The sequence below is a fragment of the Larus michahellis genome, chromosome 20 (assembly GCF_964199755.1).
Source record: "Larus michahellis chromosome 20, bLarMic1.1, whole genome shotgun sequence".
Taxonomy (NCBI): domain Eukaryota; kingdom Metazoa; phylum Chordata; class Aves; order Charadriiformes; family Laridae; genus Larus; species Larus michahellis.
Window position 1 is genome coordinate 8,199,718 of NC_133915.1, and position 27,413 is coordinate 8,227,130.

General features: G+C 54.0%; 4 protein-coding genes across 9 annotated transcripts; all 4 read left to right on the plus strand.

The window, feature by feature from the left end:
• Positions 1-1,426: 1,426 nt before the first annotated feature.
• GOLGA7 (golgin A7) lies at positions 1,427-7,170 on the plus strand. 2 transcript variants are annotated; one of them, XM_074563845.1, is made up of 5 exons: positions 1,427-1,682; positions 2,924-3,076; positions 3,427-3,528; positions 4,696-4,759; positions 5,911-7,170. In XM_074563845.1, the coding sequence occupies exons 1-4, from the start codon at positions 1,572-1,574 to the stop codon at positions 4,741-4,743; spliced, it is 414 nt and encodes a 137-aa protein (XP_074419946.1). In that variant the 5' UTR covers positions 1,427-1,571; the 3' UTR covers positions 4,744-4,759; positions 5,911-7,170. The 2 variants fall into 2 exon arrangements, with proteins under 2 accessions (XP_074419946.1, XP_074419945.1); XM_074563844.1 differs by having other exon boundaries at positions 1,483-1,682; positions 5,908-7,170.
• A 536-nt stretch (positions 7,171-7,706) lies between these two features.
• Positions 7,707-20,106, plus strand: GINS4 (GINS complex subunit 4). Of its 4 annotated transcripts, none has more exons than XM_074563840.1 (8): positions 7,707-7,909; positions 8,138-8,224; positions 8,526-8,639; positions 9,112-9,209; positions 9,539-9,627; positions 10,018-10,108; positions 10,220-10,326; positions 19,210-20,106. In XM_074563840.1, the coding sequence occupies exons 1-7, from the start codon at positions 7,811-7,813 to the stop codon at positions 10,314-10,316; spliced, it is 675 nt and encodes a 224-aa protein (XP_074419941.1). In that variant the 5' UTR covers positions 7,707-7,810; the 3' UTR covers positions 10,317-10,326; positions 19,210-20,106. The 4 variants fall into 4 exon arrangements, with proteins under 4 accessions (XP_074419941.1, XP_074419943.1, XP_074419944.1 ...); XM_074563842.1 differs by lacking the exon at positions 19,210-20,106 and adding an exon at positions 13,479-15,431; XM_074563843.1 differs by lacking the exon at positions 19,210-20,106 and adding an exon at positions 15,195-15,431.
• LOC141733467 (protein phosphatase 1 regulatory subunit 3C-B-like) lies at positions 15,956-17,355 on the plus strand. Its single transcript, XM_074563839.1, has one exon. The coding sequence runs from the start codon at positions 15,956-15,958 to the stop codon at positions 16,820-16,822; it is 867 nt and encodes a 288-aa protein (XP_074419940.1). The 3' UTR covers positions 16,823-17,355.
• Positions 19,210-27,316, plus strand: GPAT4 (glycerol-3-phosphate acyltransferase 4). Of its 2 annotated transcripts, XM_074563838.1 has the most exons (13): positions 19,210-20,106; positions 21,532-21,672; positions 22,871-22,940; positions 23,270-23,567; positions 23,715-23,789; positions 24,227-24,316; positions 24,435-24,528; positions 25,008-25,123; positions 25,351-25,406; positions 25,708-25,793; positions 26,031-26,159; positions 26,241-26,320; positions 26,932-27,316. In XM_074563838.1, exons 4-13 carry the CDS (start codon positions 23,410-23,412, stop codon positions 27,038-27,040), a joined length of 993 nt encoding a protein of 330 aa, XP_074419939.1. In that variant the 5' UTR covers positions 19,210-20,106; positions 21,532-21,672; positions 22,871-22,940; positions 23,270-23,409; the 3' UTR covers positions 27,041-27,316. The 2 variants fall into 2 exon arrangements, with proteins under 2 accessions (XP_074419939.1, XP_074419937.1); XM_074563836.1 differs by lacking the exon at positions 21,532-21,672 and having other exon boundaries at positions 19,942-20,106.
• Positions 27,317-27,413: the final 97 nt, after the last annotated feature.

Below are 27,413 nucleotides of genomic sequence, written 5' to 3' on the forward strand. Positions count from 1 at the left end.
GAGACCTTCGAAATCTTCAATTAGTTGTATCATTCTCCAGTTCCTGGATTTCTGAATTAGCTGAAAGGGTGCTGTCATTTTTCAGGGGTTTTGTGGAGGCCACAGCACTTCGTTACACTGAACCAAAGCATTCCACCTCCTGAGAACGTTCACCTTCGCCTTGTTTTGTTCATTTAAAATGTTTTTTAACAGTGTCATTAGATCCAGAAGCCATTTAGCTGCAGCATGTGAACTTTCCCGCTGTCTAAAGAATTTTCAAATTAAGCTGTCTCGTTGCAATTCTAATGTCCTGCTGCCCACAACACACCCCACCAGGCTCCCAAAGGCTCTGGAAAATGTACGGTTCTCTTTCAAGCCCTTTGCTGCAGCTCTGAAGCTGCTCAGCGATGGGCAAAAGTGGGAAATCCTCAGCAGAAGGGTGCTGCGCCCGGCGTCCCCATCTCCCTGCTCAGCACCTCGGATCCACCAGTCCAGCCCTGTCCCATGCGCTGTCCCAGCAGGACAAAGCAGCTTCACAGAGTGCCACAGAAACAGGAGGAGGCAGCGAAACTCCACGGTGAGCCCCAAAGGGCACAACGTAACCCCAAAACTGCGTTTGGCCTGGGGGCCCAGGGTAAGGTGCCAGCTCCCGTGCAGCCCTGCAGGAACACCCCTGAGCCCCAGCCGGGAGCTCAGGAGTCCTGGCGTGGCAGGGCCGGGGACTGCCCGGGCTGCCAGGACCAGTGCCGCGGCCATCCCGCTCGGCCACACACTGTCTGTCCCCCGCCAGCTGCCCCCATGCCTCGGGGTGACCAGCATCAGACCGGGGGACGGAGAGGGCAGGGAATCGTGCTGTGGGGCCGTCGGTGGTCGGCGTTTTCCCTCGCTGCTCACCACGGTTTGGTGAGAACTTTCAGGTTTTCCTTAAACCAAGCGATTTTTGGCCTTGTGGAAGCATGGCTGCCAGGGCCAAAGGTTGCGGGTCAAAGGTAAGTGGCCTGAAAACGATCCCAGCCGGTGGGAACAGACCCCGCCGGCCCCGATTCCCAGGGAAACATGGCGGAATTCACACCTGGGGCGGCGGAGGGAGCCGGGACCCCCACGGCCTGCCGGGCGGCAGCCTCGCGGGGAGACGGCGGGACCGGCGCGGCCCGAGGCCGGCCCTGCAGCGGGCCGCAAGCTCCGGGCGGGGGGCCGAGGGGGGCCGGGGAGGGGAGCTGAGGGGCGTCCGCCGGGCCCCCCGCCGGTCCCCCCCGGTCCCCGCCATCTCCGCGCGCGGCGGCACCACCCGTACCGCGTGTTCGGGGAGTTGTCACGTGGGCTGTACCACGCGGTGCGCGGGTGGGGTTGACCGCGCCCGCGGTGGGAGGGAGGAGTCGCGGTGCAGCCAATGGGAGGCCGGCCGGCGCGCACGCGCGCGCGGGGCCCTGGCCCTCAGCGTCCCGGCCGCGCTGCGCCTGCGCACTGCCGCTTCCGCCCTTTCCCCAGCCCGGAGCTGTCACGACGCTTTTGCGACAGCCGTAAGTGAGCGGCGGCGGCCGGCGGAGTGGAGAGGAGTGGGCGGCGGCGGGGCCGCGGGCGGCGGCGGCACGATGAGGCCGCAGCAGGCGCCCGTGTCGGGCAAGGTGTTCATCCAGCGCGACTACAGCGGCGGGACGCGGTGCCAATTCCAGAGCAAGTTCCCGGCTGAGCTGGAGAACAGGGTACAGCAGGGCGGGCCCGCTCCCGGCCCTCGGGGCGCGGCCGGGGAGGGCTGGGCCCAGGAAGGGCCTGCGGACGGGAACCAGGTGGCGCCTGGGTGGCTTTTGCGGGACCCTGAGCCCCTTCTGCGTCTGTCTCCTGCGCAAACCTGCGCTCTTTCCCCGCGGAGGGAGGGGCGGGGCGGGAGGGAGGCGGCGGGTCTCCTCCGTGTCCGTCTCCGGGAGCAGTGCTCCCGCCGGCATCCCGGCAGGGCGGTGCTCAGGTCTCATATCTGTAAGTTTAAGGAGGCTGGCGCTTCCTAATCCTCTCTTTTTGTTTCAGCCCTACGCATAGTGCTAGAGGCATGATTTCAAAGTTTAAAGGGATATCCTGCTTTGGATGTTGTTTATTTTTTGGCATAAAAGCGTTGTTTGTTGTCCAAATAGCATTTCTGATCAATTGCACTAAGAAAATACTTCTAATTTGCAGTGAAAAGCTGCATGAAAAATAGTTTAAAATGCTTCTCTTCGGTGTTTATGAAATGTTGGTGCTTTGTGCTTTCTTTAATTGTGAGGAAGGCAGCTGTCTTTTGTAGCAGTAAAATAGAATGTGTTCATTATGTTGGTGAGAATAAAGCGCGCGTTGTTGTACTGTGGTGCATTGACACTGTCCTCTCTTGTGGAGCCCAGCCAGTTCTGCTGAGCCTGTTCAGTGGCCTCACAAGTACTGTCTCAAGTACTTTAATGCTGTCAGATGTAATATCTTCAACTGATGGCAAAACAAATACTCTTTGCTAACACCTTTTCTTTTTCTCACTGCACTTTTCTTCTCTTCCTCGTTTGTTTTGTATTGTTTTATTCAGAGCTTGTTTGACCAGTACTGCAGCAGCGGCAAGGCATTATTGATATTAAGATTAGCTCTGTGAATCCACTCCCTAAGTGCTCTTTTTAATCTAGCAGATCTCTTTGCATGTGATTTAAGCTTTTTTTTTTCCAGTTGACTTGCACATTGGTTTAGTTATGTTACTCTTCATTGTTTTGTGTTCACATGGTATTGGAATTCAGACTTGGTCTAATCACTGGGTGGATATTTAACAAAGAACTACAGGTCTGTAACTCAAAGTGTCCTTCAGACTTTGGCTCTAAACGCAGTAGCTGGAAAATGTGGAAGTGCAAATAAGCAATAAATGAAGGTAGATATCTGAAGATACCGGTGAGTTCTGAAATGTACAGGGCACGGCAGCTAAACTTGACTTCTCTTGCAGATTGATAGGCAGCAGTTTGAAGAGACTGTCCGAACACTGAATAACCTCTATGCAGAAGCTGAAAAACTTGGGGGCCAATCTTACCTGGAAGGATGCCTCGCCTGTCTGACTGCCTATACCATCTTCTTGTGCATGGAAACGCATTATGAAAAGGTGCACGTCTTTTGTTTACCTTGTTACTCGGAAGACAGTATGTCTTGTAGAATTCAGTCAAAGACTTATTTCTTGGTAGGTGTTCTGTGACTTGCACCGTTGTCATACAAATTCCGTACAGACTCTGGATCTTACTGCAGAGTGATTTCACATAGACATCAGACAGACTTGTCTATGTTAGTCAATTTGAGTAATGAAATGATTGCTTGTACTTCAGAGGAATAATGCAAGTTCCATCTCTAGTTGTGTGCTAGGCCCTCCAGATGTTGCTGTATCTGGGATGTTGCTGGGGCTCTAACTGTAATGTAGCAAAACCTGAAACTCTGACTTCTCTGCTCTTCTATTACCAGGTTCTAAAGAAAATTGCCAAGTTCATTCAGGAACAGAACGAGAAGATTTATGCTCCTCAGGGCCTCCTTCTGACAGACCCCATTGAAAGAGGACTAAGAGTTGTATCCTTCTGTGGTTTCTTAGGTGGACAAAGCAGGAGACAATCTATGAGATGCTACCTGTTTATCTCAGTATTGCACCATCTGCTCATGCTTGACCTGTGATACGCAGAATATGTGATTAGTCTTGTTACTCTCCATTGCGTACCGTTCTGTGGTCAGATTTTAGTACATTAAGATCTGTCACATCAAAAGACAATGAAAGTGCAGTATTGGAATCCATCCTTTGAGACTTCCTTGAAAACACAGCATGTATAAACAGAGTACTTCTACACTTCAGATGCTTCCTTTGTTTCAGTGATGACTGAAAATGCAGTTTGTCCGATTAGGGGGGAAAAAGTGACCAACTTGGTAGGACAGAAATGGATGATGTGAAAGCAAGAGGTGGCTGTTGTTTAATTTGCAACCCTCGGCTCAGATTCTGGTGAAGATTTCACCATATGTCATCTCTGTAAGTTGATACCAGCCTGGCACTTGCATGGTTCTAGCATGGCTTAGTTCAACCTTTTTTCTTCAACTCTTGAACCACACTGCAGGGATTTTATCTAGTTATTACCTTAGTGGTTGTAAAGACCTCGCATAGCAAATCTGGGGGTAGAATGAGTAACATGTATCATTTTTTGAGAATATTGGAACCAAAGCATCTTGAAACACAGAATGCCAATTATATGCATACTAAGGCCAACTCCTTGCAGTTGGGTTATATGTGTATTTGTCTATATAGCCCATAGCTGTCACCTACACGACTTCATTATTCTGAATATGTTTTCCACATTTTTTTATGCATACACCTCCTAAAAAAACACAAAACATTAAACTTGATTAAAAGCATTTTCAGTTTGGTTAGTGACTTAGTAGCTGAGCTGTAGAAGTGTTAACATGTGTCTAGTACACTGCTTCTCCTGAGATGTAACGGGAGGTGTCAAGGCTCACAAACCCTCCACACGCAGCGTCTCCTGTTCTCGTCAGAACAGTCCTGAGCTGGACAGACCACTGACTGACCTGACAGGGCGTCTCTTACCTGTGGTGTTCTGTTTGCTTTGTAGCACTGAAACTAGCCTTGAAACAGCAGGCATGGAGCAGAAAAATGAGATTCTGATATCTTAATATTTTATTGCCTTTTTTCATAATGTTTTTATAGTATGTTTCCTTAACAGCTTTTCTGTGCAGATTGAAATTACCATTTATGAAGACAGAGGTATGACCAGCGGAAGATAAAACCGTGGAGTCTCAGGTACATGTTAACCTTATACTGGATCAGTCTCAACCTGTTTTCTGTGCTCAGAGCAGCAGATTCTGTCATGCTGAGACAGAATATTTTTCAGTACTTGGCATTATGTCAATGAATGCTAATAACTGAAATATCAAAAATGATGAAAGACTTGTGTCATGAGTTCTGGATAGTTTGGTGAATTGCCAATATTTATGATCAGTAAACACTGTTGTGAAAGCCATATGAGTACCCAAGTAAGCCTAATATCTGGAACTGGAGCTGTATTAGGTATTCATCTCCTCAGCTGTCACCTAGTCATTTGGAGCCTGCACACTGTCCTGGAGAATGTGAATGCAGCCTACACGGGCACTACAAAACGCAGACTGTCTTTCTGTCCTGTGTAGCGGTAGAGGATTGGACTCTGACTAGGGAGCCAGGACTTCTAGTGGTCTCTGCAACATCTGTGTAAATTCAGAAGAACTCTGAGATCCGCTACTGTCTCTGAGATCTTATCCTACCCAATAGTGTTAAGTGGAAAAATCTTTGCATGTCCCTGAGTGTATTCTAGCATACAAAAACTTCTTATTGCAGTTTTTCAGATGGATGCTGTTCCAGTTCTCATGTCGGTATCTTTACTTGTGATGGAAAAGTTGCTGAAAGACACCTAGTTTTCATGACACTGTGTGGCAGAGGCACAAAGTGAAAAGAGTGCTTAGAGTACTCTAAAGTGAGATGCCAAAATAAAGATCACTATAATTGCGTGCAGTATAGAGCTACAAAATTACTATCCCTGGGTTTGCAGAATACCTATCGAACTTTCATTAAGCTTTGATTTTGAAAAGCTCAAATTTGAACTTTTCTTAGGTGCTCTCCAGACCTTGGGATGGCAATCTAAGTCTAGGTTGTTGGCAATGTCTGCAGAAAAGAGATTGGAAATATTTATGCCTGTTATGCAGAGAGAAACAAAGTAAAGGTCTTTATTTCTTGTTGGACAAATGAAATCCAGAGTGTTGGCTTCTCTTTCTGCTACTCGCCACAGCACGTGGTAACGCTGCTTTTCCTGCTGCATACCTCCTAAGATAACAAAGTATAGCTGTGTCGAGGTTTGTGTAGGGTTTTGTTGGTTTTATTTAGTAATAGTTTCTAATAATATGAAACTTCTTTTCTAGCAGATAGCTCAACAGTGGACTTGCTGTATCAGAGTTCCCCTACCTCCTACTTCAGAGCATCATTCCTTTCTCTGCTGCCAGATCCACAGTGCCATCTACTACAAGGACTAACTTCCTAAAACTGCTCCACATGGGGTGACCTAGCTGGTCAGCATCCATTTTGTGGCAAACTTCTTAGTTTTTTTTTTTTTTTTTTCAAGAAAAAGCAGAAGTGGTAAAGCTACGTACTCTTCTGAAAGAAACGAGGCACCTAGCCCGACAGAAGTCTAGTTTTAGTCACATAAGTGCAGTGCTGTTCCTCCCTAGTTGTTAAACCCTTCTGTACAACAATCAGGCTTTGGAAGCTACAAGTCAGAGTGGGGAATTTTCCAGAAACGAGGCCTTCCCTCCCGTTCAGTATTGGAGTGAGGGGAGACACAGTGCCTCTGCATGGCGAGAAGGGACTCAAGGCAATGAGCGTTTTATGCTTCCCATGCTGATTCTCGTGGAAAACCAGAAGGCAAAGTGTTATTTGTTTAAATGTTTTGGTTGTTCCTAGAAGGGGGAGGAATAGCTGGACTCTTACTACTGGTGTTTTTTTCTACTACTGTATCTGTTCCTTTACTGCGTCTGTCAATGCTCACCAGAAGAGGGGGTCTATTCATTCATGGAACAGTAAGTACAATGAAATGGATGCTGAACCAATAAACATAACAATTCCTACCCTACTCTGATTAATATGTGAAGTGTAAAACTGTTTCTTTATGGGTTTATTATATATAATTTATAGGAAAACATTGATTTGACAAACTGTTAGATGTTGTATAAGATGGTTTCTTAATTCTGTCTGCTGGCACACTATTGAAGCGTAGAACTGTGCGTTATTTAGTAGCCCCCATGCATCGACATTCCTCAGCAACACCCGCAAGAGTGAAGTTCCTACAAACCAAGCTGGCTTCATATTTTTCTCTTGTATCCTTTTCCCTTCTGAAAGCGAGGATGTCCTGCTTTAGGTTGTCACTGTCCCATTGTAGAAGGAATTCAGGAATTTAGAAAAGGAGACTCACGCAGAAGAGATCGAGTTTTGGCTTCGGTGGTGCTGTAGGTGCTAATTCTGGATCTGAAATTCCAGGCTTATTACTCAGCCACTTTTTTTTTTGAGATTTGTTTAATATTTTAATTGTATAAAACTTGCTTTTTCTAAACTGTAATAGTGTTTGCCTTTCACATCTGTTGCAATATTGGCAGAAGTACTAATGGATTAGTAAATTTTTTCTTAAACTGTGTCTGTGTCATATTTGATAGCACCGCTTTGCATAACGCAGCGCTACGCTGAGGTTTTTACTGCTGCAGCAGCAGGATCGGGGCTGTGAACAAAACAGCTAGTCTTGCTTCAAGATCGGTTCATCTGACGCGGTTTATTTCAGGTAAAGCTTGTGTTTATAGCCTGTAATTAAGAGTGTTTGACTGAGAATACAAAAAGCACATCTGTAACGCTGGCGGCTTTGTAACCTGCTCCCCCCTTGTCCCCTTTCCATCTCGGCCACTCACAACCGAAGACCTGAGCTCTGTGGCGCAGCGTTCCCCGGGCTGGTTAATGAGCAGGTTAATGAGCAGGTTAATGAGCAGGTTAATGAGCAGGTTAATGAGCAGGGCCCTGCAGGCGCTGCTCGGACTTTTTCCTCTCTCACGGTGACAGTAAAACTGCGTGGCCACAGACAGACGTGGTTTCTAAGCCGCAGCCGTTTTGCCCGTTTCTATAACCGCGTTCTTCTCTTCCGCCGCCTTTCACGGTTCCGACGGACCGCGCTCCGCCCCCGCCCCGCCGCCGCCATCTTGGGCGCGGGCCGCCTGCGCGCTGGGGGCGGCACCGAGCGCCTGCGCCGTGGGGCGGGCGGCGCGTGCGCGGAGGCGGTGGCGGGAGATGGCGGCGCCCGGCGCTGAGGGGACCGGGGCGGACTCGGACGGCGGCAGCGAGGAACTGGTGCTCACCCCGGCGCAGCTCATCCGCAGCCTGGAGCAGGTGGTGTGAGCTGGGGAGAGCGGCCGGGGGCCGGGCCCGGGGCTCCCGGGGGAGGTCTGGGGGTGACCGAGAGCTGGGCCTGGGCTCTCTGGGGAGAGGTGGGGCGGCCGGGCCCGGGCCCCTGGGCTCGGTGGGGAGGTGGGGAAGGCTGAGTGTCTGGTCTCTCCGCGGGCTGGGGCGTACAGCAGGTGCGTTCCTCGCTTCTGCCCACAGTGTGCCCTCTTCCAGGCCTGGCTGAATGAGAAGTTTGCCCCAGAGCTGCTGGAGAGCAAACCTGAGATCATTGAGTGTGTCGTGGAGCAGCTGGACCACATGGTAGGTTCTGCGGGGCTGGGGTGGTGGTGCAGGCAGGCTGTGGTTACCTGGCCTGGCAGGTACACACCTGGGGATGGCAGGGTTGTCTGCTGCTCTGTCCCTGGGATAAGGCTGTTCTGCCTACCATCTTCAGGCTTGTCGTGGAGGGGGGACTGGGAGAAACAAAGAAACACTGTGCTTTGTGTCACCAAAAGCAGCTGCAGTCTGGTTTTGTGGACTCTATGTAAAAGACATGTCTTCCTCTCTGGTTCTTGTTATTTAACATTTCAGCTGTTTAACTTTTGTTTGCATTTCCTTGTAGGAGGCAAACCTGAAGCGGGCGAAGAGGGGAGACTTGAAGGTCAGCGTTCACCGCATGGAGATTGAAAGGATCCGTTATGTGCTCAGTAGCTACTTGCGGTGTAGGCTTGTGAAGGTAATTCTCGCAGTGCTGCCCAGGGGATGAAAAAGACTGACTTCAGGCGTGAATTTTAACCATGCAATGCCTCCAGCTTCAGCAAGGCGCTTAGTTAAAGCGTGCTGTCTTTCTGTGTCCTCTGAAGTGCAACCCAAAGGAATTCGTTCCTTGGACACAGTTTTCTGTTGTGATGAAGGAGGATCACAGCATTGCTATGAGTGTTTTCTGAGCCCAGGATGGCACAGTTGAATGCTTGCACGTTCTGCCTGGGTCCTGCTGCGTACATGTATGGTTGCGCAGCGTGGAGACCCCAGCTGGCCATATCCCTGTTAATTCAGGAGCAGGAATTTAGGCAGGCCTGTGGCTGCTGCATACACCAGTACAGCAGTGACCGCTGCTTGCAGGGGAAGCCTCTTGGGAGTGGGGGTTATAGGCACTGAACTACTGGGAGAGGTCTGTTACAGTCTTGGGGATTTTGTTCCAATACCAGATAGAGAAGTATTTCCCCCATGTACTGGAGAAGGAGAAGTCTCGAGCCGAAGGGGAGCCTTCCATTCTGTCACCAGAGGAGTTTGCTTTTGCTAAAGAGTGAGTACGTTTTGGGTGCATCTCTCTCCCTTTATATAAATTATAGAACTTTCCCATGTGTTATGCTGAACAGTTCTTGAGACTGTTATCCTTAGACAGGTTTGCAGTAAGAATCATGGGGTTTACCAGGACGTTTCCTTATGAATAAGGAAAGACCTGAAGTAAAATAACTCTGGTAATCTGAGCCAGTTACCAGGGCAAGCCGTTATGCTTGTCTCTGGCCATGCCTGTGGGACCAGGAGATGTCACTTGCTTGCGTTTTCACTCAGTGTTCTCCCTATAAATTTGTATTTGATTAAACCGGTAAATGCTCCAGTGATTTTTTTCAGGTACATGGCAAACACAGAGACCTATCTGAAAAACGTGGCCTTAAAACACATGCCACCCAACCTGCAGAAAGTGTCGCTCCTAAAATCAGGTGAGTACATCCAAACTCCAGGTAATCTGAACATTGTAGCAGCAGGGGTGTGGGGAAAGCTCTGGGGAGCATGAAATGTTAAGGGCTGGTCCTCCAGCTGGCACTTAGTAGAAGCAAAGACGATGTGGTGACAGTGTCACAACGCTGCTCTGCTGTGTGGTACGTGGCATGATGCTGCTATCACTTGGTGCCCCTGTCAGGACCACGTCAGCCCCTGCCATCAAGTCCTGTCTTACCTTGAGGCAGCGCACACTTCATCTGATCAGAAATGTCTGACGTTCCCTTTACTGGCCTTGAGTCTGCTGTCCCTCATACCCCTTTGTGAGCTCAGTGTCCTGCAGAGGAACATAAGCGAGTGATGAGCTTGCGCTCTGAATCCTTTGTCTGCAGTTCCAAAGCCCAACCTGGACTCCTTTGTGTTCCTCCGGGTGTTGGAGCGGCAGGAGAACATCCTGGTCGAGCCAGAGACAGATGAGCAGAGGTAGGTGGGCGCTTCCCTGTGCAGTGCACATAAGTAAGTTCGTTTCACAAAAGCAGTGTGGGTTCCAGCGAAACGGGAGCGGCAGTGTAACATGTCACCGGTCTCTGGCAGGGAGTACACCATCGACCTGGAGGAGGGCTCGCAGCACCTGATCCGCTACAGGACCATTGCCCCGCTGGTGGCCTCGGGAGCCGTGCAGCTCATCTGAGGGGCAAGCGGTAAGCGCAGGGCCAGGGCTGCGTGTCGCCAGGGGCCACCACCGGTGTGTCCCGCCGTACCGGCAGGGTGGAACAGCAGATGGCGCTGGGGCGGCGCGGCGGAACTGGCGTGGGGCTGGCAGCATCACCTTCAGAGCTGGTGTGGGGATGGCAGTGTCACCTTCGGAGGTGGCGTGGGGCTGGGCCGTGTCCCCTTCGGAGCTGGTGTGGATGGGCAGGGGTGTTGGAAGGGGTACCCTTGAAAGCATGCACATAAACCAGCAGGACATCTTTCCCTCTGCTGATGCAGAGGAGCTCATTGCTCCCACCACTCATCAAACTCCTAATTGCTTATGACACGTCTGGAATACAGCCACACTCCTTTCGCTGGTGCTCCTGAGCGAGGGCAGTCTGTGTCACAGCACTCCCTCCAACAAGGCTCTGCAGCAGCCTTGACACAGTCCCCTTGGAGTCCGAAGGGAGGGACAAGTGTAGCTACTGCCTCTCCAGTTCCCAGCTGGTTTGACAGCAGGTGTGGACAGAGCACGTCTATCCTCAAAGGCCTTTGTAAATAGCAGGGTGCTCTCTTTTTAAGCCTGCAGGTGTGTGTTCGTTCTTGTTCCAGTTTAGCGCTGTTCTTTAAATTAGGCTATTGGCTGGAACCCGACTGACCAAATGGTGTGGCAACCAGCTATGTAAACTCCACCTTCCCCATCAGCTCTGATCTCGTTGCAGTGTCTGTGCAACCCTGGATGTTGTGCAAGTGGCCAGTCGCTCTGAGGTGAACTGGGGGAATACCTCTGTGCCATGTTTGCCACATGATCTGTTGAGCAAAAAACCACCACACATAAGGATATTTTCTGGCAGAGCAAATCTGGCTTCTTGCAGAAGGAGCAGGAGGGATTGGGAACATGTGAAGGATGGAAACTGTAGCTCAGAACAGAGGGAATGTCACAGGCAAGCAGGGGAGAGCCATAGGGTCCTGCGTGAGATGCTTAGCACCAGCTCGTTACCTGCAGTGGGAAGGGAGGGTGATGAATTTGCTAAGTTAGTTCCCTTTGTCTTTCTGGTGATATCAGCTGGGAGGTAGCCATGAGCTCAGGAGTTCAGGGTTTCTACTTGCCTTGAGTTTTGCCCTTGAAGCATTGTTATGTGGGTCAAACAGCCAGTCTGTCCCGCCTTTGGGGAAGGCAGGTTGCACGAGCTTTGGTCTGCCTATGCAGCCTGTGTCCCAGGGTGAATACAGCTGGGTCAGTACAGCCCCTTCTAATATGGCCAGAGAGGAGTTGTGCTGCTTTTTCCTGGAATATTGGCAATAATAGCTCTATCCTTGTAAAATATCCACGCTTGCCATTACAGGTATCTGAGATTTGCCTGCAGAGTAGGCCTGGATTTGGAATTGCTACCTGGACCTTGTGCTGATAGTGGCATTTCTTGTCCTGGGCCAACGATCGAGTGGCTCCAGGAGCCACAGGCAGCTGTGTTGTCTCTGATCAGGTTGTGCATGGTGCGATCATGATCAGAGCTTTGGAAATGTCAGACAGCATTTGCAAGTTTGTCACAAGCTTCTTCCTAACCAGAGCAACCGGTTCATGGTGAGGGTGTTTGTGCCAGAGCCATGGGGTCTTCATGCTGCCCATGTAAAATTTGTGTTTAGGTCTGCTGTTCTGCTACACGTGTAAATCCAACACTAGAGCAGACTCTGCACAGAGGGTTTAAGTGCTGCTATTTCACTGCCTGAAATTCTACATGTAGATCAAGCAAGGGTCTGAGAGACCTTGCTGCTTTTCCAGCCTTTTCCGACCTGCTGCTTTGGACTGGCTGACTCCAGGGAGATTACCCCACTATTGCAGCTAATCCTCAAGGCTGCCGTGGTCAGTGAACTCCAGAGCAGGTAGGACCCTTTGTACAGGATGGTCTGCGTGATTAGCAGCTGAGCACTGTGGAAGAACTCTGAGGAATTTTGTGACCTTGTAGGGACTTGTGGTGCCTTCATGTTGTTTTGAAAGATATTGGAGCATGAGGCTGGCAGAGCTTTCCCAGAACAGTCTCTTGCTGCAGGATGAGAATAGGAGGGGTTTTTTTGCCCCGGTTTCTACTTGTGTGTTACTCACACTGCTTCCTATCAGGCCAGCATTCTGTATTTGATTTCTGCAGCAGAGCATTCAGCTCCCTGTGCAGGGAGACTTGGATCAATAGAACAAATGCAAAGTGACAAGTCAGAGGGCCTTTTCTGGAAGGCTTCAGTGTGTAGCTGCTGGGATACCTTATTTAAGACCAGTCATGGCCAGTTTCACTAAACTAGAACAACTATAATCGTGGGTTCGGGAGAAAGCAGCTTTCTGCTGTGCGTGATCTGAAGGCTGTCCTCCACAGAGCGAGGGGTTCTGGTACAGCTGATTGTGGTTGTGAGGGTAGAAACTATCAAACTCCCTTCTGCTGAAACAGCTGCTGGGGCCAGAGTGACACGCAATTTCTTTGTGCTAGTCACGCAGAGGAAAAGCTCCTCTGTCCCTGTTGACCTGTGTGTGCCTCTTCTAGTTGGAGAAGCCGGAGTGTGCCGTGCTACCTCAGCTCGGTGCCCGTCAGGTGCATGGACAGACAGTGGCTTGCTTTCCTTCAGGGCAGGGTCTCCCTGCAGGGAGCTCTGTGTGAGTGTGTGAGGGGCAGCCTGGTGCCCCCCTGAGGCTCCCCCTCCTCTGCCTGGTGGGGGGTGACAGTGCATCTTGTAGTGTGAGTGGCTTTGCATGTGTGGTTGATGAATCCATTTAGGTAAAGAAGATTCTTTTAAGTATAGACGTTAAGAGGAGGCTGGGTTTAATCCTTAGGAATCAGTAGCGCATACCTCTGCACAGCCCCACAGGAAAGGCTGTGGATTGCGCTTGCCCGTATCTACAGCCCAGGCAGCTTCACAGAGGTGACTGAAGCTCCCAGCCAAAGCCGTCGTTAATCCGCTGCTGCAGAAGTGTGCTGTAGAAGAGCTGCTTGGAGAATGTCTAGCTGGCACGCCTGGCAGACTTTCTCCTTGGCCCTATTAAGTTTGACTGAACAATTGTCCGGGCAGCTAGTACCTGCCTCATGGCTGCATCTCACGTGGCTGCAGCAATGTGAGCATACAGGGTGCCTGTCCTCTTCCAGCAGCTGATTCCTAACGGGGGTCTGATTCTTTCCAGAGTGCCTTCAGTACCGCTCCTCTCTGGAGTCCGACGGCTGGCACACGGCAACATCATCCCAGGCTTGCAGGACTCTTGAAGATGCCTTATAGGCTGAAATCAGTCGGGCTAACAGTGAGATTGCATTTTGGCATACCTGAAAATGCCACTGTGTGCTTTTTGTGCCTTCCATGACAAAATACCGGGACAGTTCTGGGACTGGATACTGCCTCACGCTAACACTGTGCCTCTGTTCTGTCTGTGTCAGGGGACGGGGAAGTGTCCACAGCTTTGTCAAGGAAGTGATGCTTTTGGCTTATGCTTTTAGATGGAGGAGAAGACCCACTGATCCATCTCGGCTTCTGGAAGGGAATGTGCAGAGTGGGAGCCGCTTTTCCAGCTTCCATGGGGTCTCCTGCAGGGCTTGAGCTCAAATACATCCCCTGTTCTCAGCTCCCTCCAAGGTGGAGATAGCTTGGTTTACTGGGTGATTAGCTCTAAACGCAAAGTAGGTGGATGGTGAAAGAGGTCGCAAGGAGGGCACTGATGGTGAGCTGTGATTTCCCAGCCTGAGCCGGATCTGCTCTCCTGAGTGCAGGAGAAAGTTGGGGCAAGGGGTCTCATTGCTAGGAACCCTCTTTCACGTCTGTGCTGACTCCCCCACGTCACTGAAGTGGGGGGGAAAACGCGCTGTCAGCGTGAGAGGAAGTGATGAAAGGATGGTTCTCGAAAAGCAAATGCTGCAAATTGACTCATCGCAAGTGTTCAGAGGTTCAAAAGCAGACAACGTGCGAGACCATGAGCAAGAACCCTTAGTTCAGAGAAGGGGGGGGGCAGTTTACTGTCATGACCTCGGGAGATATCGCGTGGGTTTGTAACTTGGGCAGTTGCAGCCACAGTTGGACCTTGGTGGGTGCGTATGATGTGGCAGATCCTCCAGCTGCCCTCAGGAAGGACGTGGCCTCAGAAATGGAGTGCTGCTTCCAGCTGGGGCCTGAGTGTGGGCACAGCCAGGGCTTCAGCTCGAGGCTTCTGCCGCAGCGTGTCGGCCATGTGCTGACAGCAGGAGCTCGGGCCTGGGCCCAGCAGAGGGATCTGCTGCGATGCTGGCCAGGCTGGGGGGCTGGTAGCCAGGAGCACTGGCCAACAGCAGGCACCTCTGGCTCCTGCAGGCCCGGCCAGGCGAGCGCATCTCGCTCCTGGTCACCCACAAAGATCACGGTCCTGCTCCTCCCCGGGCAGGAGCATCGAGCCAGCAGTGACACAAGTGCCACACGTCCTTCTAGGGGACGGTGTGACTTTGACTCTCTTGCTGCTTTTTCTGATGTTTTTGCTGACCAAGGGCAGGGTTGAACTGCAGTTTTTTTGCCAGCCAGACGCTGGGTTCAGCCTCGCTTCTCCTGGCCATCCTACGAGAGGTGTCCTGCGTTGTGCTGGAGACATGTGGACACGGTGGCAATGGAAAGCCACGTAAAAATACTGATAGGTAGGTTGTGTCATGGGCTGATGAAAATCTGTGCTGTCAGCAGGAATGTTCAGGGCTGCTTAACATAAATGGCTAGACGGCTCTGGAGAGATTAGCAGGTAGTACAGGGCAGGGGTGATCTGATTTGGGTGACAGTCTTTTCTGTCAAGGAGTCACATGTGAGCTAAACAGTGAAGGTGATTTTGAATATAGATGTCAGGGACACCGCGGTGCCTCTTGTCTGCTAAGGCGTGAGTGAATTTCTTTTTCAGGGCAAGGAACCGGGGTGAGAAACTTCTGAGTTAAATTCACTTTTGATAGAGGATGAGTCTAGGATTTTGTTTGTGCTTGGACGCCCTGGAAATAGCTGTCTTCAGACAAGCATCTGTAAAGGGATGTGTAATAACAGTTCAGACCTTCCAACACTAAAGACAACGTGAGAGGAACACGTTCCTCTTCTTCCTTTAGCCCCCTCGGGGCGTTGATAGCTCAGTAAACGTTGATTTTCCAAAAGCACTTGCATTTTTCTGGCATTAGGAGCAGTTTCTGTGCTGCTGCTCCGGTTAGCCCGCCTCACAGCCAGGCTCTTCCCTTCCCCTCGCCCCAGGGGTGAGCAGGCCGCAGCCCGGACCGGGTACCGGGTCTCTGGGCTGGCTCGGTCGCTGCCCGCCTCCCGGGGCTCCGCCGTTCCGGTCTCCGCTGTCGCCCTCGCTCGGGGGCTCCTCGGCGGGCGGGGCGGGGCCGGCGGGCGGGGCGGGGTGGTTCCGCGCCCCTATTGGTCGCTGCGGGGCGCGTCTCCGGCGCCGATTGGCTGCCGTCGCGGCCGCGGGGTGTCCTGGCCGGCAGCGCTCCCACGGCTCCATTGAGAGCGCGGAGCCGGAGGAGGGGAGCAGGCGGGCGGCGATGAGCTGCGGCGAGTGAGCGCGGACGGGGGCGGGCTGAGGGGCCGGGGCCCGGGGCTCGCCGCCTGACCCCCTCTTCGCCTCTAGGCTCTTCCCAGGTGTATAGCGCCCGGGCCGTCGCCCCCCCAGCCATGCCCGTGGACCTGGCCGTGCGGCTCTGCCTGAGCCACTCACCCCCCATCCGCAAGCTGCTGAACTCCTATGAGGAGCTGCGGGGCAACCGGGGGTGCAAACCCCTCCGGTCCTGTCTCAACCAGAAGCTGAGTGCAGAACCCGAGCCCGAGTGGCGAGACAGCACCAAGAGCTCCAAGGGCCAGAAGAAGAAGAGAGTCGTGTTTGCTGACATGAAGGGGCTGTCGCTGACAGCTGTCCGCTTCTTCTCAAAGATCGAGGAGGACCTCTGTGACTTGCAGCACGCCCTGTCTGACCTCGCCTGCTTCCGACCTAAGCCGCGGGACTCACACCCAGAAGTGTGCAGGTATGTGCTGGACTTCCCACAGCCCTCTGCGGACTACGTGAGTTTCCGCAGCCGCCTACACAGCAACCTTGTCTGCCTGGAGAACTGCGTGATTCAGGACCGTGCCCTGTCAGGGACAGTGAAGGTCAGAAACATTGAGTACGAGAAGAAAGTGATGGTCCGCATCACCTTTGATGGCTGGAAGAGCTTCCGAGACATCCCCTGCCAGTACATGCATAGCACATACAGCTTGGCTGACACAGACACCTTCTCCTTTGAGCTTGCCCTGCCCAAGCCGTCCATCTCTCGCAGGGCCACAGAGTTCTGCATCTCCTTCCTGTGTGGCCAGAAGACCTATTGGGATAACAACCATGGGAAGAACTACAAGATCTGCCATGTGGGCATGATACGCCCTCCCTCCCACGCCATGAAGAGCGCCAACAGGGCCTGGGAGCATCTTGGCACCTCTCGGGCGGCCGCACTGGTCCTCTCTCACCTGCAGACCTGGCGCCGCTCAGAGACCCAGGCCCCGTATTGGTAGGAGAGCAGCGTGTGGAGACTTGCAGGTCCCTTCCGCACCCTGACTGTGCCCCAGCGGTGTGGGGGGAGGGTTCGGCCGCAGAAGATGCCGCTCACAGTGTTGTTGGCTCCTCTGTCGGTCTGGCTGACTGCTGTACGAGCAGCTGCCGATCCCCACAGGAGCTTCTTCAGCGCTGGCCAATGCCGCAGAGGTGTGAGCTGCTGCATGGTGTGACCCTGGCCTGCTGGTCCTGGAGAGCAGGGCAGCGACAAAGGACACGTCTGTGGCCCTCAGCCGCTCCGGGCGGGAGCCAGCCCTGTGGTCCGCGGCCTCCCGGTGCTGCCCAAGTGCCTTGTTCGGAGCTGCAGGGGTGGGGGCATGCCCCCCCCCCCCTCCATGGGCCTGGGGCTTTGGCGGAGCCCGGGCTGCAGTGGCGGCTTAGGCCGCGCTGCCGGCGGCCCCGAGGAGCGCTCACGGGGGGTGCCGGGGCGGGGGCGGCTCCGGTGGTGGGTGCTGTACCGGGGAGTTTACAATAAAGTGACGGCGCTTCGGGAGTCCCGCCTCTGCCTGCGGCGCGCCCGCGCACGCTCCCGGTATCCGCGCGGCGGCGGGGGGCGCCCCCTTCCGGCGGTGGGGGGGCTTTCCTGCGGGCGCGGCCCCGCGGGCGGCGCGCTGACGTCAACGCACGTAGAGCGGTGCGGCGGCGCGCACGGCACGTGGCGGGGGCGGAGCCGGGGCCCGGCGGCGGTGGCGGCAGGTGAGTGCGGGACCGGACCGGTCCTGCGACCCCCCCCCCCCCCAAACCCTCCCTCCTCGCTTCGTCGGCGCCCCCCCGCGCGGCCCCGCGCCGTCACCACCCCCAGCTGCGCCTGCCGGGACCGCGCCGCCGAGCCAGGGCCCGCCCCGCCCCGCGGACCGTTAACCGGAGCCCGCCTCGGGGAGCGCGGCCTTCCCGCCGTGCTGCGGGCCGCGCCGCAGCGCCCCCCCGCGCCGGGCGGGACGGGCCCGGCCCCCCGGTGCCACCGCCCAGCGCGGGGCCTGCCGGCCCTGCGGGGCCCCTCCCGGCGCGGCGGCCCCTCCCGCACACGCCGAGGCCGAAGGTCGCCGGGCCGAGCCCCGGCCCTGCCCCGATTCGCTGCGGCCCCGGGCCGTGCGACGCCGGGCTCCCGGGGAATAAAGCGGAACGCGACGCTGCTCCCGGCCGCGCTCAGCGCGGGGCGGGGCGTCCACCGCCACCGTGCGGGATGCGACCGCCGGGCTCTGCGGTCCCTGCCCTGGGGCGGGGCCGGACAGGCTCGGCGTGACCCCCGGAGGCTGCGGGCCTCGAGCAGGGCCTGCGCTGCCACAGGCCGGTGCGCGGCAGGCCGTGGCGCGGTGACAAGGAATGCCGTGACCGAGCCCCTCACAGGGCAGCGGTGCAGGCCCGGGCGGCCGGTCCGACCAGTTCCCCGACAGGAGTGCCGGTCCTGAGGGGTGACGGGTCCGGTGTAATGGGCAGTTCGGCGTGTGGCTGTGGAGCTGCCTCTCCCAGGACGTGGTTTGTGCCACCGCGTGTGTTCTTTGAGGCACCGACGGTGCTCTCTGCTCACGCCTGCAGCGGTGCTACGCCAGCGGCTGGGACACACGCTAAGCAGGGCAGCAAGAGGATCTTCCTGGCCTCTCCTCTGCCCCTGAGTGCTTGTCGGGTTCCTGTTAGATCCCACCCTCGGGTCGACGCTCCGTAGCCAGGGGAAGGTGGTATCTGGAGGAAAGTCTCCCCCAGGCAGGATCTTCCCGCTAGCCTCAGATGGCCCTGTGTGTGCCCACGCTGCAGAGGGCCTCCTCCCCTGGGGTGCCTGACCTTTGGCTGCTCCCCGTGCCCCAGCGAGTTCCGCTTTAGCTAATCATCGACAGTAATTCTCCCCCTGGGCTAGCTTCCTGCCCTGGGAGGCTGAGGTGAGGTGTGTGTACAGGAGAGAGGAAGTGATTCCTTCCCAGGAATCTGGATACCTGGCTGGCTCAGTGCACTCGGATGCCTCTGAAATGAGAGAGGCAATAAAATCTTTGTCATGAGGAAGGGTTTTTTGTCACTCCATTGGCTCCTTTCCTGTCCTTGGGACCTGATTGCAGCATCCCGTGCTCTGGGCGCAGTTCTGGACAAGTCCGCTCAGCCTGAGGTGCGGACGGTACGGACATACAGGACAAGCGGCAGCCGGGGTGATTCCCAAGTCCATGACAGTGCCCGGCAGCAGCTGGAGGGTGCCAGTCTGAGCTGTGCCTCCGGAGCTGCTCTGAGTGATGTGACCTCAGCCCAAGCACTGCCTTCCAGGCTCCAGAGCCCACTGTCACTGGCCTCCTGCCACCCTCCGAGTTGACGTCTCTCCAAGCGGTGTGACTTGCCTGACTTCTGTTTCTCTTTCCTCCACTAGTGCTGGTGGCATGTGAGTGCCTCGTCTGCCAAGAAGCCAACGCGCTGTTCGAAGAGTTTTCCAGGGACACAGGCTTCATTTGTGTCTGTAACGACCCTTAAGCCTGAGTGGATGCCAGGGGCCTCCAGAATTAAACTTGTTCCAGGCGTCATGCAAGGACCTGCGCTGGTGCCTGTGTCCTCACGGAAACAACAATAATAGCTCCACATACGGTAGGCTCCTGCAAGTGCCAACTCCCTCGATCTCCTCCAATGCAGGCTCAGGGATGGACTCCACCTTGTCCCTGTGAAGAGACTCTGCATGCTCTCAGCAGCCAGGAGGGGGTTCTGCTGCCAGCTTCTTCACAAGCTGCCCCACAGCAGGACTTGCTCGGCAGCGCCTTGGGAGGATACCCGTTCACGCAGATGTGTCACTGCAGTGCTCACTGCACGCCCATGGAGGAACCTGTGTGCGTGTTCCGTCTTCTTTGAGCTCTTCAGCCCGCACTGTCTGAACTCACCTGGGCTCCGGGCAGATTGTTTGCTTGTTTTCCCAACGGCTCTCCCTGATCCTGTTACATTCCCTCTCTCGCAGAGCCCAAAAAGGATGTGAACTTTGGAATGGGGTCTGTGAGCAGGCTGCGGACTCGGTGCATGTGCGAGACTGTTGCTGAATAACAGGAGGATTGGTTAACTGCCGCGGGCAGCCTTTCTGTCTGGCTGCAGGGCACCAGCCTTGCCTGGGCCCTTCACCATGTTCCTCCTGCTCCCCTTTGACAGCCTGGTTGTTAACCTCTTGGGGATTTCCATAACTGTCCTCTTCACTCTGCTTCTGGTTTTCATCATTGTGCCGGCAATTTTTGGAGTCTCCTTTGGCATCCGCAAGGTTTACATGAAAACATTATTAAAGATTTTTCAGGTAAGTCATGTTTTGAGAATTTTCTGTGTGTTTGCAAGGGTCTTGTCAAGCATGGTTGTGCTTTTGCCCCTCAGCAGAGCATTACAGATGGCTGGGGTGGGAGGTTGGTTTGTTGGTGACGTATTGGTGCCAGATGACCCGTTTGGGTCATCTCAGCCAAATGCAGTTTACTAGACCTCTGTTCTGTGGGCTGCTTTTTCCCTGTGATTAATGCAGTAAGTCTTCAAGTAAAGTGGTAGGATAGTGCGGTCCGTAGGTACACGATAGCACAGTAGGGTCCGTAGATGCGCCGAGAGGAGGTGTGTGCTTGGACGGGTTAATGTCCCAGGCAAGGCAGAGCACTGTTACAGTTGGACGAGGAAAGGAGCCAAAAGGGGCGTAGGGTGTGATGGGGAGGGACAAGGCTACAGTTGGCGGGCGCCTCCTCTCCAGCACATGTTTGGATGAAGCAAAAGCAGGAGGTGAGGCAGGACTTTTTGTACTGCGAGCCCCGAGTGGTCTTTGGGCAGAACCCAGAGTTCTCAATGCCCTTCTGTCCTGGAGTGCCGCCTGCTTATCTGCAGAGTCCAGCAGCCGTGTCTGGACCTGCAGCCTCCGAGGACGACAAGCAACCCTTGCTGACCCTTTTGGCACAGGGAGGCCAAGTGGAATTTTCCAACTTGGGGTCATGCTGTTCCCTTGCCTGCCTTTGGCAGACTAATTTTATGGGCTGTGTCACAGCCAATATTTTCCTTGAAGCAAGTCCCTGGTGAGACCAGAATTTTTGCCAAACTCCTAGTAGATAAAGCCTACACCAGCCTACCCTGGCAGCCTGAGCAAAAGGAAAAGGGGTGCCCTGTGCTTGATAGGGAGGTTTTAGGCTCTTAAACGTGGAGTTCAAGCTGTGAAAAGATTCATGGTACAGCTACTGCGGTTTGAATAGGGCTGGTCTTCCCCAGGAGTATCTCTGTACTGGCTGGGCTTGGGAAGGCAGCCATGGAGCTTGCAACGTTCAGCTCATTAAATTCCAAGTCCTCCCAAAAGCCTGAGGTGTGAATGGGAAGACCCTGGGCTTTGTGAGGTGCTTCGTTAACACAGATGTCTGAAGACTTGACTTCAAATTAAGTGACTGAACTGGGAGAAAAAATTAATAACAAGTTTGGTTTACCTGAAATGGAACTTTTCACCTTGTTTTCTTTTTTTTTTTTTAATTTCTTTGATTCAGGAACATTTAATCTCCACACCTATTTTGGTGTTTAATTTTGAAACTATTTTCCTGAAAAGACTCTGAAGTCTATTTCAGCTTTTATCAGAGAATCTTTGTGGTGGGAGAGAGGAGCACTCTGGCAGAACTGCTCACAGATTTGGTGGAAAATTCAGTTGCTAGGTTTGGTTATTCAGAATTTTATTTTTAGGGAATGGTATTTACCCGAAAGATTTTCCCAGCTCTAGGGGCTAGTGTTCCGAACCTCACCCAGAGGGGCAGCATTCGAGTCTGGCATCTCATGGGACACGGCCAGAGCTGCATCCCCGAGTGGTGGCTGCGCATCTCTGTTGGTGGTGAGGGACCTGCCTGGAGCTTCCCAGGTGAGAGTCTGGGCTTTCGGCTACTGCAGTCGGGATAGGGACTGCTGGGCTTGCGAGGAACACCTTCTCCATGGGCTGCCCAGCTGCTGCGGGGTCAGAGCTCCTCTTCTGACTTCTCCTGGGATGGCATGTCTAGACAATCATCTGCAATCCTGCAGTTCCTTCTGCTGGCAGAGGATGCTTCTAGATGAGCCAGACACTCCATATGCAATTAGCGTTCTCACATGGCTGCCTCCTGTTCTGATGCTGGGATGGGCTGAGAGTGGGATGCTGGGAGTTCCCAGCGGCTTCCCCTTCTTCACAGTTCCCTGATGGAGCAGCTAGCCTGGAGTAATAAGCACGTTGTACACAAGAACACAAGAAGCTTGTTCTCCTGGGCCTGTATAATGCAGAAGAGTGTGAGGCTGAGAGGGTTACTCAGAGGGCAGGCAGGAAGACTGTCCAGAAATATGGCCAGCAGTTTTTGCTGGTGTCCTTGAGACAGCTGAGAGAGATTTCTGTGGACAACAGGTAGCCTGGGCATGGGATTTGGCAGCCAGCTGCCAGAGAGGCGTCTGAGGGTGCTTGCTGCTGCTGTTTTGGACTGACTGGTGAGCTGAGAAGCAGCTGAATCAGGGAGGGAAGGGTCCCATCCCATCATCAACCTGATGGTTTTAGCAGCAGCCCAAAAACACAGTTTCTGCTTTGAGCATTTTTTTGAGAAGAAATGAGGGTTGAAAAATGGCACCAGTGCCATGATCGGCTTCCAGCGCTGTGTTGCAGACAGACTACCCAGCAGCTGTGCAGTGGCAACCACGGGCCAGGTGCAACAGAGCCTACAGGACACGGAGGCTGCAGAAAATCTTGCTGTGCCATCTCACCACTGAGCACTGTCCTTCCCTCTGGCACTCGCTGGGACTCTGCCGCGCAGAATGGCACACACATGTGTGTGTACATCATGGCTGTCACCTCCGCCTGCATCCTCTTGTCCCATTGCGGACAAATCTCTGCTGTAAAAATGTTCCTCCCGGGCCAGTCTCTGCTTCCACCTCGGTTCAGCTGTTTTCGTCACTTTCGGTTCTGTACGGAAGCCTCCTGGTTTAGCCCCATTTGTCCCCCTTAACCATGGCTGCCTCTGGAAGTCGACTGTAAAACAGGGATAGTAGGAAGTGGAGCTACAGGCTTTGTGAATCTTACTCATCATGTGTGTCTCTTGCAGTGGGCGACCCTGAGAATAGAGCGTGGTGCCAAGGAGAAGAACCATCCATTATACAAGCCCTATGTCAATGGTAAGATCCTGCCCTGCATGGGCATATGTAAAGTTCAAAATTCCTTTGGGGAGATCAGGGTAAATGTGGTGTCTCTGAGCGAGTGATATTGGGAAGCCTTTTCCATGTCAGTAGATTGGAGGAAGCAATGGTCCATTTCGTGGGGAAAGGGAGGGAAGCATCCAGGGGGTGCTTCATTCCTAGATAGTTGGGAGGACTGGTTTATACTTGTCTGGACTGGAGAAAGGAAGGGGGCTCTGTGGAGGGCGGACAAGGGCAGGCCCCCGCTCTCAGCTGCCTGTGAGCGGGCAGGTCACACGTTGCTCAGAGCTGCCTGTGGTATGTTGCAGGTATCATTGCAAAGGAGCCAACATCACTGGAAGAGGAGATCAAGGAGATCCGCCGGAGCGGCAGCGGCAAAGCCCTGGACACCCCTGAGTTTGAGCTCTCAGATATCTTCTATTTCTGCCGCAAAGGCATCGAGACCATCATGGATGATGAAGTGACCAAGAGGTTCTCCGCTGAAGAGCTGGAGTCCTGGAATCTGCTCAGCAGGACCAACTACAACTTCCAGTATATCAGCCTGCGCCTCACTATACTCTGGGGTCTGGGTGTGCTCATCCGCTACTGCTTCCTCTTGCCCCTCAGGTGAGTGCTGCTGCAGGAGCTGCCTGCAAGTGCCACTGCTCTCCAAGCCCCACGGACCCTGTTCGAGACGATCAGGAGAGACAGGCTGCTTGATGAGTAGGGCCCGTGGCCTGGTTTTGCTAGCGTGTGGCTTCCCTCTTTCTGCAGGATAGCTCTGGCGTTCACTGGCATCAGCTTGTTGGTGACTGGTACTACAGTGGTGGGATATTTGCCAAATGGAAGGTGAGTTCATCTTTGAGGGAAGAGGGGATGGGGAGCCTTCTGTGCAGTTTGAGACCTGATAATCCTGAAGTTTTCCTGCAAGGCCTGTCTGTTCTGCCTGCTGCAGGCAAGGCAGGTGGTCCTGGCATCTGTAGCCTCTCAGGAACAGACACCCTGTAATTTCAGACAGAGGCCCTAGACGTGAGCACTAAGCCTGAGGCGGAGCCCTGGGTTCTGAAAGGAAGAAGAACAGAAAATAGCAAAGGCCAAAGTTTGGTTCTCGTGATTTAAGAATCAGCGGTCATAAGATGATAGCAAAACCCAGGATGAGATGTGTTTCTGTGGGAGAGATGTGAAGTCTCGGTTGGGTCTCGTGGCCTGGGCCAGCTGGGCTGGGCGGCGCCGTTACAGGGGGGATCGTGGGGCTGGGGGGTGATGGTCTCTGTCCTGGGCTGCAGGTGTAAGGAGTTCCTGAGCAAGCATGTCCACCTGATGTGCTACCGGATCTGTGTGCGTGCCCTCACAGCCATCATCACCTACCACGACCGGTAAGGAGGCACTGCCTGCTTCAGAGTGTCCCGTCCCACCAGCTGCTCCATGCCCTGCCTCTTGCAGGCCTCGCGCTTCCTTCCTCCGTCCTCATCGGTGCCTTTCTTTTGCATTTAGAGAAAACAGACCCCGAAATGGAGGCATCTGCGTGGCCAATCACACATCTCCCATCGATGTGATTATCCTGGCCAGTGATGGCTACTACGCAATGGTAAGGTCTGCACCCCTGCCCCAGCTCTGCCTGCCAGGGCCCGGCCGCATGTGTGGTGGGAGCAGCAGGCATATTGCATGGGACAAGGAGCAGGCAGCAGGAGGCTTTTGAGCGTGCAGTACTGCTGTTCCCCACGTGACGTCGCAGGGCTCTCTCAGACCCTGTTCTGTGTGACTTTCCAGCAAGCTTGCCCTGGGACTCGGAGCACCAGGGCTCTCTGGGCACTGCTTGGCAAGTAGAGCTCTGGGCTTTGCTGTCCATGGAAGAGCAAAGCCCTTTTCCAGCTGGGCCTCCAGCAATGTGGAAAGCACTTGGGGCTTGCTACCTCTGTCCTTCCAGTCAGAGCCTGGGACTTTTCCTCTCAGCCTTTCCAGGGCAGGGGTAGAAAGATGAACGTCAACTTGGCCGTGGAGCGAGGAGCTGCTTCGGCCTTCGTGTGTCACCAGGTCTTGTAACTTGTGTCTTCTTGCCCTGTTCAGGTGGGTCAGATCCACGGAGGGCTCATGGGTGTGATACAGAGAGCCATGGTGAAAGCTTGCCCCCACGTCTGGTTTGAACGCTCTGAGGTCAAAGATCGTCACCTCGTCGCCAGAAGGTGTGACAGTTGCTGGCTGCAGGGGGGGGTCTGGAGGCTGGGAAAGGGGGGGCTGCCCACTTCCCCTGGGTGAGGACGCTGGCTTGCCTCGTGGCTGTTGGGAGCCGGTGCCACTCTTGCGGCACCCTGATAGTCCCTGGTGACTGCAGGATAAGGACTGTATGCTGTGTGGATTGCTAATGACAGCTTCTGTGCCCTGTGCTAATTGGTGACACTCTTCTGTTTAGGCTCACAGAGCACGTCCAGGACAAGAGCAAACTGCCTATTCTTATCTTCCCAGAAGGTGAGCTGTGGAGCAAGGTCGCACAAGCAGCTGGTGGAGAGCACCAGCTCTCTGTTCCCTCTCTTCTTAGCAGCTGAGGGCCTTGAGAGCCTTCACTGAGGCAAAGGCGATATTGCATTTTAGAGCTGACTGAACCCAGAATGTGGAAGTCAGATCTCTGACGTGACGCATCCTGTGCACACAGAGAGCAGGCTGTGGAGTGCGTGTTGGGGGGCAGGCGCGGGGTGCCTGTGGCCTAACCCTTAGACTTCTGAACTGACTTGCAAAGGGAAGTTGAGAAGATTGTGCTTGCCTCTTACAGGAACCTGCATCAACAACACATCTGTGATGATGTTCAAAAAGGGGAGCTTTGAAATTGGAGCCACGGTCTACCCTGTGGCCATCAAGGTATGAGAAGGCAAACATTCTTACAGCGCAAGTAGTTCTCTGCGTGAGAGCTCCGTCTTGGCAGCCCAGTCTTGGCCCTGCTGGGTCAACAGCCTGGTCCGAGGGCACGGGGACGCTGAGGTCACTCTGTGTAGTCCTGTGGGAGGGCTGGCCTGTAGCTGGGCTTGGGGTGGAACTTGGAGCCTCAGGGAGGGTGCAGCCGCTGCCTGACTTCTGTGAGCTCTTCTGCCTCCGTAGTATGACCCGCAGTTTGGAGATGCCTTTTGGAACAGCAGCAAGTACGGCATGGTAACCTACCTCCTTAGGATGATGACCAGCTGGGCCATTGTCTGCAGTGTCTGGTACTTGCCCCCAATGACCAGGCAGGTAAGTAAGGTGAACCTGGCCTGTCTGATCTGCTTCCTCTTTGGCCCTTTGCTCCTGCTGAACAGTATTATTTTGCCACAGCCTGAAGAGGATGCTGTCCAGTTTGCCAATCGAGTGAAGTCAGCCATTGCCAGGCAGGGAGGCCTTGTGGATCTGCTCTGGTGAGTCCAGGCAGGCTTTTCTCTTCCTGGTGCCAGGGTTCCTTTTTCCTGGGTCCTGGTACGTGCTTGTAGAGCTAAGTTTGTGTCCCGCATTGGGCAGAGTAGACCTATGGAGAAATGGAGGTACATATTGGCTGTGACCTCCAAACCTGCTCTTCTGTAGCAGGGACCAAAGTCTTTCCTTCTGTTGTGTGTGTTGGGCACCAGGGCTTCATTCTGCGATTCCAGCTTGCACTGGGATGCCCTGATTCTGACTTGATGCTGCTCAACACAGTGAGTTGAGCTTGGGAACTTCCTTTTTCAGGCACTAAGGTCTTCAGAGCCTGGGAGGCAGAGGGACTGTCTGCTGTAGTGGTATCAGAGCAGCTCACACTTCTGGTAGAGCTGCCGTGTTGAGCACAGTGTGGGGCCATGGGTGCGGCTCCTGGCAGAGCAAGGTGTGAAAGTAACTGCCCTTGGGGACAGTTGCACTGCAGTGTGCCCTGGCGACACACGGTATATCTGTAGGTGTCCAGCTGTTGCTGGAGCTCTGACCTGCTCTGAGGAGCCCCAGCTGAAGTCTGAGACAGTGCACGCCTTCAGCTCCTCTGATGATGTGACTCTTTCCCCAGGGATGGAGGACTGAAGAGGGAGAAGGTGAAAGACACATTCAAGGAGGAGCAACAGAAACTCTACAGCAAAATGATTGTAGGCAACCATGAAGACCGGAGCCGCTCCTGAGCCCGCTGCTGCCAGCACTGTTCCTGGGCCTGACCAGAGCCCTTCTGCCTCCAGCACAAGCCAGGGCTTGTCTGAAGTGGCTCCGAATCTTTGGACTTTGGCTACCCCAGAGCTGCTTGGACTTGCTCCTTCATCCTCTGGCTGTTCTTTCCCGGAGGCACTGTTACTGCCTAGAGTCTTTAGGCCCTGAGCAGCTCTTGGCAAAGATGCCTTCTCGTTACTGTTACAGTGAAGCCCCTTGCAGGGGCAATATTAAATGAAACACTTATGGTGTCATATGCTTCCATATGGTGTTTACAGGCCCAGGGGGAGGACTGGGGTGTTGATGTGCATGTGTGTCAGTCACAAGTCTCCCACGGCACAGAAACTGGTG

Bases quoted from the DNA above. Each gene is read 5' to 3' on its own strand.
- GOLGA7 (XM_074563845.1), top strand. From the start codon at position 1,572: ATGAGGCCGCAGCAGGCGCCCGTGTCGGGCAAGGTGTTCATCCAGCGC. The intron at 1,683-2,923 runs GTACAGCAGGGC...CTTCTCTTGCAG, and splicing joins CGGCTGAGCTGGAGAACAGG to ATTGATAGGCAGCAGTTTGA. The intron at 3,529-4,695 runs GTATCCTTCTGT...TTTTCTGTGCAG, and splicing joins TTGAAAGAGGACTAAGAGTT to ATTGAAATTACCATTTATGA.
- GINS4 (XM_074563840.1), top strand. From the start codon at position 7,811: ATGGCGGCGCCCGGCGCTGAGGGGACCGGGGCGGACTCGGACGGCGGC. The intron at 8,640-9,111 runs GTAATTCTCGCA...TTCCAATACCAG, and splicing joins TGCGGTGTAGGCTTGTGAAG to ATAGAGAAGTATTTCCCCCA. The intron at 9,628-10,017 runs GTGAGTACATCC...CTTTGTCTGCAG, and splicing joins AGTGTCGCTCCTAAAATCAG to TTCCAAAGCCCAACCTGGAC.
- LOC141733467 (XM_074563839.1), top strand. From the start codon at position 15,956: ATGCCCGTGGACCTGGCCGTGCGGCTCTGCCTGAGCCACTCACCCCCC.
- GPAT4 (XM_074563836.1), top strand. From the start codon at position 19,942: ATGTTCCTCCTGCTCCCCTTTGACAGCCTGGTTGTTAACCTCTTGGGG. The intron at 20,107-22,870 runs GTAAGTCATGTT...TGTCTCTTGCAG, and splicing joins CATTATTAAAGATTTTTCAG to TGGGCGACCCTGAGAATAGA. The intron at 26,160-26,240 runs GTAAGTAAGGTG...ATTTTGCCACAG, and splicing joins TGCCCCCAATGACCAGGCAG to CCTGAAGAGGATGCTGTCCA.